This window comes from Schistocerca gregaria, chromosome 4, assembly GCF_023897955.1.
Source record: "Schistocerca gregaria isolate iqSchGreg1 chromosome 4, iqSchGreg1.2, whole genome shotgun sequence".
Lineage (NCBI taxonomy): Eukaryota > Metazoa > Arthropoda > Insecta > Orthoptera > Acrididae > Schistocerca > Schistocerca gregaria.
The window spans coordinates 706,876,090-706,888,450 of NC_064923.1; the positions used below are offsets into that span (position 1 = coordinate 706,876,090).

Consider the following 12,361-nt stretch of genomic DNA (forward strand, 5'->3'; position numbering starts at 1 on the left):
CAGTGTAACTCCCCAAGAGGCTTTATATTTGTTCCTGGAGTAGAATGTAAATTGCCAGTTATACAATTTCTTGACTTCACAGATAACCTTGTTAATTTTTTATACCATTTGAAAAGGTCATGAGAAACGTATTGTACTTAGTTTTGGAGTATACAAGGAACTGTTTTTTTTTTTTTAATTTTAGTAAGAGTTCTGTATTCCTCCTTACTATTTTTTGCAGTGCTGTGTGGAAATGTTAGATAACAGTATTGCAAAGTATGAATAAAAACAATCCTTGTTAGTCACCATAGAGCAAAATATTTGTGTACTTTAAGCTGTAGAGTCTAGTTTTGTAATTAAAATGTGTAATTATAATAACTCCACTTCTCCCCTCTGAACAACATGTTGCTGAGCTGCACAGAGGCACATGATGCTCCAGTACACACGAAATCAGACAGACAGGTTACAGAAACCATATGAGCAGAGCAAATACCGAAAACAGGCTTCCACAGTCATTATAACTGCACATGTGCAGTAATGCTTGCTTCCTGACACTCTTTGGGAAAATATTGTAAATGATAGTTTGAGAAGCATTACTTTCAAAGTAAAATTAATTTTATGCAAGATGAATTATGTTTCATGTGAGAATATGTGGTGAATTTCTTAAATCGCAGAGCGTTTGACTCTGATTCAGAACTTAATACTTGAGGACCACCATTTACAAAAATTTTGGACCTGAAGACCAGCCATTTATGTCATTATTTAAAATTTTACTGGCAAACTTTCTGTTGATGTATTTGAAGAGTACATATGAAGAAAAGGACCAGTATTATTTGTGAAAGCTTAGCTTTACTTGTAGCAACACTATATGTAAAAAAATAAAAACTGAACTCCATCCAGACAGGCCATGAAGGCCCAGCAGTACTGACCAGCTGCTGTGTCATCTTCAGCCTAGAGGCGTCACTGGATGTGGATGGATGTGGATACGGAGGGGCATGCAGTCAGCACACCACTCTCCTGACCATATGTCAGTTTATGAGACCGGAACCACTACTTCTCAATCAAGTAGCTCCTCAGTTTGCCTCACAAGGGCCAAGTGCACCCCGCTTGCACTAGGCAGACCGGATGGTCACCCATCTAAGTGCTTGCCCACCCGACAGTGCTTAACTTCTGTGAACTGACGGGAACCGGTGTTACCACTGCGCTAAGGCCGTTGGCATACTATATGTATATTAATTTAAATAATTAACTTTCCCGATTTGTGTGTTTGTGCTGTTTAACAGAGATGTTGCTGTTGACTGACTACATCACTTGTCATATGCTTTGAATATCTGCTGTCATTGGCTGGCAAGATTGCACGACATCATGAGCTGTGATTGGCTGACAAAAGCATGCCACAGTCTTTATTTCAGTGGTTCAGATACTAATGCTGTATTTGGTGGAACTTGTATTTATACTTCTGTAATAAGGAAATACACGGTGCGGATGTTGCTGCGCATCAAACATCTTTCCAAAACACATTGCTTTTTTGCCATGTTTCATTTCCTGGGAAGTTCTATGCCAGTGTATAAAACCATTACCATTGAAAGGATTGATAAATTAACAGCTCTGAGGGAAAGTACACTGTCAGGCAACGCAGAAAAAGTGTATTTTTAACTGAAAAATGGGGGATAAATCTGGGATTTTTTCTTCTTGTCCAGGTATACACCCTGTTTATAGATACAATGTCCCAAAATGGGATTCCTATGAGGATTAGTTTACATTTTTCTCTTACATGAAAAAAAAATTTTACAGTTAAAGAATGAATGGTAAATTGTAGTATAGAACATCTTAAATAAAATTTCATGGTTTCACAAATTTTGGTGACATTTGTTATTACCTGAATAAATTAACTATTGAAAATGTTATGAAAAGGATAGATTGCTACTAACCATATAGTGGAGATGTTGAGTGACAGATGAGCACAGCAAAAAGACTGTCAAACAAATAAGCTTTCAGCCAAAAAGGCTTCGGCAGCCAGAGATTGTTGTCTCTCTCTCTCTCTCTCTCTCTCTCTCTCTCTCTCTCTCTCTCTCTCTCTCTCTCTCTCTCTGTGTTGTGTTGTGTTGTGTTGTGTGTGTGTGTGTGTATGTGTGTATGTGTGTGTGTGTGTGTGTGTGTGTGTGCGTGCGCGCGCGCAATGAAGACCTATTTGATGGAAAGCTTACTTGTTTGACAATCTCTTTGTTGTACGTATCTATTACTCAGCATCTCTGCTCTATGGTGAGTAGCAACTTCCCTTCCCTGCCATCCTGGATTCTCCATTTTGTTTTAAACTAAAAAAAAACAATACTGGAATGTTATAATGTTTTTGACAAACATTAATCTTCAAAATTATGTCCTCACCTATTGTTTCCTGTTTTAAAGGGACACTAATAGGATACCAAACTCTGGGAATTTTACTTTTATGTGTTAGGTGTGATGCAAATGTTGTTATTAATTGCAAACAGTAAGTGGAATTATTGTTGCTGTAAAAGCTCCACTGTATGATGTGCTTTATCAGAAAACATGTATTGTTAATTTTACAACTAAAATGGTACTAAAACTTCAGATCCAGAAGCGATATCTACATCTACATAGATACTCCTCAAGCCCTGTACCATTACTTGTCAGTTACTGATCTGTTCTACTCACAAATGGAATGAGGGAGAAACGACTGTCTATACGCCTCCGTATGAGCCCTAATTACTCATAGTTTATCTTTGTGGCCCTTATGTACAATGTATGTTAGCTGCAGTAGAATCGTTTGGCAGTCAGCTTCAAACAGTTCATTTTCTGAAACTGTCCTAAATCTTGGTCGTTTAACTCCCACTTCAGAATGGGAATCGTCAGATGACAGTAAATAACATGCTTGACTTTAGTATGTGAAAAATGACACCATGATCGCCTCCACCTATCAGTAAGCTATTGATGCAAATCCCAGTAAGGAATGTCTTTAATAGTGGGGTTATGGGCTCGTGTAGTCTCAGCATCCTCTATAAGTTTCACGTCGCATTTAATGATTTTCATATGGTTGTGGGATCTGCACATGAAATCCTAAAGGCTCTTTTTGAAATTGCTCTCTTGATTGCTGTTTTTTAACATCTGATTTCCTTATTCCAATCCCAGATTGCCACTTACTAACAATAATAATAAAATATTATTATTATTATTATTATTATTATTATTATTATTAAAGTATGTTGTTGAAATATATTGCAAAATCTAATAAATAAATTTTAATTTAAATGGCAGCAGACAAATACGTGATGAGTCCTCTTTCAAATTTAATTCATACACAATGAGTAGATCTGTGGAATAGATTCTTCAGGTACAGATTTCTTACATATTGTGAGAGGACAATAAATGAAGGAATGGTAAGAGTACCCTCCTGTGCCATCTGCAGTGTGAGAGTGAGATATTAGTCTTCTGCATTTCAAGCATCTTGTGAAAAGTGCTAATTCAATAACTCATAAAATATTTAGATCCCTCTTTTGTTGTTATTCATTGTTCATGAATTGAAACGTTATTACAGTGTGCTAGATTTGCTCGTAACAACATTCCCCCCTCCCATCCGTCACTCCCCTCCACATGTCTGCCAGTTGTTTCCCACATTTCAAAGGATTCTATTTTATATGTAGCCTCTTCATAAAAAATGTATTCAAAAAGTTCCCAGATTGAGGCAGTTTCAGAATCAGTCTTCCAAATACTGAATCAAATATAAGAGCTATATCTATATACGTACTCCACAAGCCACTGTGTCCCACATGCAGACAGAACAAGAGAAAAACGACTGTTTGTATGCCTTTGTACTCGACATAATTTCCCTCTTATTCATTATCCTTACACAGAATGTATGTTGATGGCAGAAAATCATTCTGTAGTCAGCTTCAAAAAGATCCATTTGATGAGATTCATTGTTCGACATAAGTTTTCATTTACTTACATATCCTTCTGAAATTTTCTTTGTTAAATATTGATGCCATTCTAGATCATCTTAGTTGAGTCTGCTCTTGAGCTCTTGTACAGTATTTTCAGTTTTGGTAAGAGGAATTAGTCAGGAGGAGACACATCCAGTGAATAACGGGAATGATGTGATGTTAAGATTTCCTTTTCAGTAGGAAACTGGTGTGACTCACTGGTCGAATGAGCTGAGATGTGCCGAAACTCTTGTTCATTTTCACTGAGAACAGCAATGACATCAGCGAAACGTATCATTGATGAGCTTTCTCGGCAAAATTTAATTCCCCTGTTGATCTCTTCTTTTCTTTTCATCATTGCTTCTTCAAAGTATAAATTGAACAGTAGGGGTTAAAGACTACAATCATATCTTGTACTCTTCGTAATCCAAGCAGTTCATTATTGTCTTCTAATCTCTTTGTTCTCTATTGGTTCTTGTACATATTGTCTGTTATATCTTTCCTTATAACTTACTCAGATTTTTCTCAGAATTTCAAACATCTTGCATCAATTAACATTGTCAGTCACTACTTACATACATTTACTTATTGTAGAAAGAAAAAAAAATATCTGAATGCATTTTTACTCCCCCTTACTGCATTATCATTGATTTTTGTTTAGAAATATGATTTTATTAACCATTTGGCCCTTTAGGCTGCTTCTTTGTTTATAAATGGTCTTGTCACTGGGAGCAGAAGCTGCAGGTATTGCCGGATACTGTTCTGCCATGACAGCTAGACCTGGGTAACAATTCTCATTTTTCATCCAGCATTGTGTAGGATTCTTCATACGTTGTAGATATGGTTCTTCCAAATATTGTTGAATGTCCAGGTCAGTACTACCGTGACTGCTTTTCATTAGGTTTTTATTGAAAATTTCTTCATTGAAAGATGCTCTGGCATTTGATTGGAAATGTTAGTCGTGCCTAGTGTCGTTAATGGGCGAATGAGTAGATCCTGAGGTATCTGTCGTGTGTGTGCTCTGGAATGAGGCTTAAAACAGCATTTATTGAATGAGTAGGATTCATAAATGATAACATTTTGATTCTTAGGTCGGGTACAGTAGTAACTGCATTTACTCAGTTTGTTTCTATTAATCCTAATGTAGTTGTTAGTGAGTGGTGCAGATATTTCTGTAACTTTTGTGCTGTTAAGGTAGCTCCCTTTCCTTTGCATAGGGTTAGGAATAGCTGTCAGAGTTCTGGAATAGCTTTTGAAAGAGAAATATAGTTTTAAAATGTTAATTGTTGGCAATTCAAATGGCTCCAGTACACATTTGTTCAAAATTTGCCATTCCTCAAGTGTGAGGTTGTGAACACCTGAACACTAAGGCGATACAGAGGTTGCAAAGCATTCCTTTTTCTCTATTACATGTTGTAGTGTATAAAATGGACTGTTTCCCCATCAGGTTTGTGTTCCCTAAGTTACTTTATTTAAAAGTTTTTCATTAGATCCAGGATTGTGTGGAGTTCTTCATTATCAGTGCAACTTGTATCAAAGTAACTGACCATTTTTCTTATCTTTTTGTGTAACACAGGGATCACTGTTGCTGTTACAAGAACTTCTCACTATTAAATTGATAGTGTGGGCTAAAGAAGACACCTGGTCTGCCACTTTGAATAAGCTATATGGTGATCATCCTTTTCCGCCTAAAACCACTTTGTCTAAAGCCTCTCTAATATTAGAGCTGTATGCTTTTCTGGGAAACTGTATGTCTCAAGAGCTAAAGCTTTCAGGCATCAGTTACCGTTAATGAAATGACCAGTTACTCAACATATGCCTTGCAGTTCAGTGAAGCCCAGATATTGGTCATTGACCCTTTCAGACCTGAATTTTTTCTAAAGAAAGGAAAATTTTTCTTTATATGGGAATGCCCATACGTAATTTTTTTATGATTTTAATGCAAGACTTAAACAAAAATATGTAACCATTCTCAAAACATACTTTGTAAATGTTGTTTCATTTTATTGACTAAAATAACTAATTACAAAATATTGTCTATTGTAATAAATAGTAAAACGATCATTCAACAATTACCATGCAAAAGAACAATGACAATTTTCAGTTATACAGTGGAATACAGCAAACCACGTATCCTGGTGGTTACAAGCAGCTGCCTACTGCCACGTTGACTTCTGATTTTTTCATGATAATGCTCCACAGTTGTCAGCGTTGGCACGTGATGAAGAGGTTGAACGTTTGCAGATTTGTACCTCAGGTTCCCATTGGGAAAAAATACTTCTATTGCAACTGCATGTACACAGTTGTAGCCAGAGGATCTGAAAGGGTTAAAGAAACACAGGTAGTCTGTCACTTCCAAGTTTACAGTCCCTTTCTCTTTACAGTCAATTTCTTCAATTATGTGACACATGTTTTTTTTAATCAAATATTTTCAGTCTAATAGTACAATAGGCTGTCAAAACAAGTGTCCTCTATCTCTGAGAGTTGTTGAAAATTGTCAGTTATTGTGGCCATCAGTGCTGCGTCTTGTTCTTGCTGCCATTTGCTTCCCATTTTATGAGAAACATTAATTTAGTTAGATCAGTGCTTCTGCAAGAAGGTAAATTTGGCTTGAGAACTAGTCCAGTAAAATTACATATCATAACATGCAAAAGCTTGGATAGTTTTGGCACAGGGATGTGTTATATGTTACTGGGTCCAATTTAAAACTCGAAGTTTTCTGACAATGGTGGATTGCTTAGGGCACTATCCGACCTTTTCCACAGCATTGGGTTTTGTGTATTTGAATGAACAACATACATACCTTTGTATTTTCTTTTGAACACATCCAAAAAAAGAGACACCACACAGCTAAAAGTATATTACCTTTACTCATTCCATTGTTTATATCCACCCAGAAATTTTCATTGTCATATCAATGTTACCTTCTCCTTTTTTTCTTTACATGATAAGAAGATGTTTTAGGTATTAATTTTTTGCTTGCTGCCAATCAGCAGGTTCTCTACACTTTTAAGTCTTTATACCTGTACTAGTTTTCATAAATCTTGGTAATTAAGAGGTGAGGGATCCATTTACTTTGATTTATTCTGATTGAAAATTTTACTGATTGTCAAGGGCCTTAACATGCTGTGCTGTGGTACTCAATAAACTAGTGTTGCCACAATTGATCAGCGTGATCAGATATTGCTCATAGTCATTTTGTTTTTCAGTAAACCTTATATATTTGTATGTTTACAGGTCAGGATTTTTTGCAGCAGCAAGTTTCATGTCATTCCAGCAATGCCGTTTCAATTTTGGTGCAACTCCATACCGCTTCCCACCAAAGGATCGCAACTTTCAGAGCTTTAACACGCATGCCACTCTTGATCCTGCAGACAAGGTTGTCCTGCCCAGGTATATTAAGCCATTAATGGTGTTATATAGAAAGTAAATAATTTATTTCAGTTATGATTCTTTTTCATAATGTCCAAATAAAGAGAAAAGAAGTTAGCATGCAAGTCAGCAGTGGATTGAAAGAAATGGCAAGTCCACTAGCTTTGGGGTTGCTGGGTATATATATTTATGTATATAGTTAGGCTAGTTAGGCTATAAATTGGCTGTGGTGGTGGTGGTGGTGGTGGTGGTGGTGGTGGTGGTAAGTAGTAGTAGTAGTAGTAGTAGTAGTAGTAGTAGTAGTAGTATTAGAAGAAGAAGACCAACTATAATATTTTAAGTGGCAGCAGGAAAACATACATATAAAAAATGTTCTACGTACACAAGCTTTTGGAGCCAGTGGCTCCAGGGTTGAAGGGGAAGAAAGAGGGGTGAAGGAAAAGGACTACAGATAGCTTTACAAAAACCTAAAAGTCCCCCAGAACCCCAGGTCATGGAAGACTTACCATCCGGTAAGTTTCCCCTGACTGAGGTTCTGGGCAAATTTCCTAAACTTACCCCTTTTAGAAGACTTCTCTAGTCTTTATCCTTTACCCCTCTTCCTTTCCCTTCAACACTTCTGCTGGAAGAAGTAGCCACTCCAAAAACTTGCATATGTAAAACCTTTTTTTTTATGTTTGTTATCCTGCTGCCACTTAGTGAGAAGATTTTTTTATATATCCAATTACATCATATTGTAAAAAATTTATTATTTTTGTTGTTATAATAGATATTTTATGTATAATATATTTCATGATATCTGAACAAAACAAAAATTTTTGTGAAATGGTGTGCCGAAAGTAAGAAATAAGGTAGTTTAAAGAAACATTTGATGCCCCTTATTTGCAGTACATGATTTTGAGCATAATTCAGAGGGATTTCAATTGTTTCTCTATTTTAGTTCATATTTTTAAATGAAGTAGTGCACTAAACATTATACCTTTTATAAAACGATGGAAAATCCAGGATGGAATGTAACAATATTACGAAAAGGATAGTTGCTACTCACCATATAGCAGAAATGCTGATTCGCAGATAAGCGCAACAAAAAACTGCTACAAAAATGAGTGTGGCTTCAGCGTGCGTGCATGCATGCGTGTGTGTGCGCGCCTGTTGTCTGTTTTTGACAAAGGCCTTGGTGGCCAAAAATGTTCCACCGACTGGGCTATAGAGGCCCTCGCCCAAGCATTATCATACAGCTGCATGGTGTGCGAGTGATGACAGTCTTTTTGTTGTGCCTATCTGTTACTCAATCACTTGCTAGGATTGCTGGATGGTGCACAGAAACATGTAGTAGAAAAAGTTAACTCTAGCTTTTGAACTCTTGATCTTTTTCTGGTAAGAGTACAATCATGCTCCCCCCCCCCCCCCCCTTCCCCACAGTTGGTCTCCACAATTGATAAGTAGTCATTATGTAGTGGTTACCTCAGCAGCCCCGACAATGGGTGTCAGATTATATAGAGGAACATTGCGGTCCTATCAGCTATTTCATTGATTGTATGTAGTCAGATCAGTCAGAGAGGGCTTAGTGACCATAATGCTGGTACAAGTAAATGGCCATCAATGGCATAAAGATAATCAAGAAAGCTGGGAGAGCATTGTGAAGTCAGAAAGATGATGTAAGCTGCAGTCCTGATAAGTACATTCCAAGTAAAATAACAAAAGATGACAAAGATTCATGCTGGTGTAATGGCACCATTTATGAATATTTTGAAAAAAATCGAGACCAGCATAATCTTGGTACAGAAGAGATTGCACACATAACTAATAGACAGTAGTTAATGATACCTCCCGCATCAGTAAGGAAGGGCCATAGATGAAGCTTGGAATAATTTTCAGTCAGGTCTTGGCAAAACATTTGTCAGAACTTTTAAACTCCGCATGCAAAAATATATTTACATGAACGAATATTACTGTGCAAATGTTCAACAGCCGCACTAAACCACAAATTAAATACACTAATGTTAGCACATCTAGTACTGAAAATCTATTAATGTACTTAAAGTGAACGTGGCACCAGACCCTGACAGTTTCCAATTAAACTTTACATTGAATATGTCATGGAATTAATTCCTTCTCTAGCACATGTTCATTGAGAATTGCTTACACGTTGAATGGTGCGATGTGACTAAAAGCAAGTGCAGGTCATTATTGTTTAGCAAAAGGGGTAATAGTTTAGATGCACAGCATGTTGTTGTCGTGGTCTTCAGTCCAGAGACTGGTTTGATGCAGCTCTCCATGCTATTCTATCCTGTGCAAGCTTCTTCATTTCCCAGTACCTACTGCAACTTACATCCTTCTGATTCTGCTTAGTGTATTCACCTCTTGGTCTCCCTCTACGATTTTTACCCTCCATGCTGCCCTCCAATGCTAAATTTGTGATCCCTTGATGCCTCAGAACATATCCTACCAACCGGTCCCTTCTTCTTGTCAAGTTGTTCCACAAACTCCTCTTCTCCCCAATTCTATTCAATACCTCCTCATTAGTTATGTGATCTACACATCTAATCTTCAGCATTCTTCTGTAGCACCACATTTTGAAAGTGTCTATTCTCTTCTTGTCCGAACTATTTATCGTCCACGTTTCACTTCCACACATGGCTACACTCCATACAAGTACTTTCAGGAAAGACTTTTTGACACTTAAATCTATACACGATGTTAACAAATTTCTCTTCTTCAGAAACGCTTTCCTTGCCATTGCCAGTCTACATTTTATATCCTCTCTACTTCGACCATCATCAGTTATTTTGCTCCCCAAATAGCAAAACTCATCTACTACTTTAAGTGTCTCATTTCCTAATCTAATTCCCTCAGCATCACCTAATTTAATTCAACGACATTCCATTATCCTCATTTTGCTTTTGTTGATGTTCATCTTATATCCTCCTTTCAAGACACTGTCAATTCCATTCAACAGCACTTCCAGGTCCTTTGTTGTCTCTGATAGATTTACAATGTCATCAGCAAACTGAAGTTTTTATTTCTCCATGGATTTTAGTACCTACTCCGAATTTTTCTTGTGTTTCCTTTACTGCTTGTTCAATATACAGATTGAATAACATCGGGGAGAGGCTACAACCCTGTCTCATTCCCTTCCCAACCACTGCTTCCCTTTCATGCCCCTTGACTCTTATAACTGCTATCTGGTTTCTGTACAAATTGTAAATAGCCTTTCGCTCCCTGTATTTTACCCTTGCCATCTTCAGAATTTGAAAGAGAGTTTTCCAGTCAGCATTGTCGAAAGCTTTCTCTAAGTCTACAAATGCTACAAGAGTAGGTTTGCCTTTCCTTAATCTATCTCCTAAGATAAGTTGTAGGGTCTGTACTGCCTCACGTGTTCCAGCATTTCTACGGAATCCAAACTGATCTTCCCCAAGGTCGGCTCCTACCAGTTTTTCCATTCTTCTTCTTCTGTAAAGAATCACGTTAGTATTTTGCAGCCATGACTTATTAAACTGCTAGTTCGGTAATTTTCACATCGGTCAACACCTGCTTTCATTGGGATTGGAATTACTACATTCTTCTTGAAGTCTGAGGATATTTCACCTGTCTCATACATCTTGCTTGCCAGGTGGTAGAGTTTTGTCAGGGATGGTTCTCCCAAGGCTGTCAGTAGTTCTAATGGAATGTTGTCTACTCCCGGGGCCTCATTTCTAGTTAGGTCTTTCAGTGCTCTGTCAAACTCTTCACACAGTATCATCTCCCATTTCATCTTCATCTAAATCCTCTTCCATTTCCATAATATTGCGCTCAAGTACATCACATCACCCTTCGATAGACCCTCTATATACTCCTTCCACCTTTCTGCTTTCTCTTCTTTGCTTAGAACTGGGTTTCCCTCTCAGCTCTTGATATTCATACAAGTGGTGCTCTTTTCTCCAAAGGTCTCTTTAATTTTCCTGTAAGCAGTATCTATCTTACCCCCTAGTGAGATATGCCTCTGCATCCTTACATTTGTCCTCTAGCCATCCCTGCTTAGCCATTTTGCACTTCCTGTCGATTTCGTTTTTGAGAAATTTGTCTTTCTTTTTGTCTGCTTCATTTACTGCATTTTTATATTTTCTCCTTTAATAAGTTAAATTCAGTATATCTTCTGTTACCCAAGGATTTCTACTAGCCCTCATCTTCTTACCTACATGATCCTCTGCTGCCTTCATTATTTCATCCCTCAAAGCTACCCATTCTTCTTCGACTGTATTTCTTTCCCCCATTCGTGTCAATTGTTCCCTCATGCTCTCCCTGAAACTCTCTACAACCTCTGGTTCTGTCGGTTTATCCAGGTCCCATCTCCTTAAATTCCCACCTTCTTGCAGTTTCTGCAGTTTCTTCAGTTTTAATCTAGAGTCCTTAACCAATAGGTTGTGGTCAGTGTCCAAATCTGCTCCTCGAAATGTCTTACAATTTGAGACCTGGTTTCTAAATCTGCCTTACCGTTATGTAATCTATCTGAAACCTTCCAGTATCTCCAGGCCTCTTTCATAATTCTTGAACCAAGTGTTAGCTATGATTAAGTTATGGTCTGTGCAAAATTTTACGAGGCGGCTTCCTCTTTTATTTCTTACCTCCATTCCATATTAACCTACTACATTTCCTTCTCTTACTATCGAATTCATCACCCATGACTATTAAATTTTCGTCTCCCTTCACTATCTGAATAATTTCTTTTATCTCACCATGCATTTCATCTGTCTCTTGGTCATCTGCAGAACTAGTGGGCATATAAACTTGTACTACAATGGCAGGCGTGGGCTTCGTGTCTATCTTGGCCACAATAATGCGTTCACTATGCTGTTTGTGGTAGCTTACCCACTCTCCTATTTTTTTTATTCATTATTAAACCTACTCCTGCATTACCCCTGTTTGATTTTGTATTTATAACCGTGTATTCACCTGACCAGAAGTCTTGTTCCTCCTGCCACCGAACTTCACTAATTCCTACTATATCTAACTGTAACCTAAACATCTCCCTTTTTAAATTTTCTAACATACCTGCTCGATTTAGGGATCTGACATTCCACGCTCTGATCCGT

At 37.5% G+C, this 12,361-nt stretch overlaps 1 protein-coding gene across 1 annotated transcript in view; it reads left to right on the forward strand.

Annotated features, from left to right (window-relative positions):
• The window catches only part of LOC126266683 (RING finger and SPRY domain-containing protein 1-like), a 151,422-nt gene that overhangs the window by 102,634 nt on the left and 36,427 nt on the right, over positions 1–12,361 (forward strand). The window contains exon 9 of the mRNA XM_049971108.1: positions 7,155–7,310. Within this exon, the coding sequence (XP_049827065.1) occupies positions 7,155–7,310 (156 nt within the window). The remainder of the gene's footprint in view (positions 1–7,154; positions 7,311–12,361) is intronic.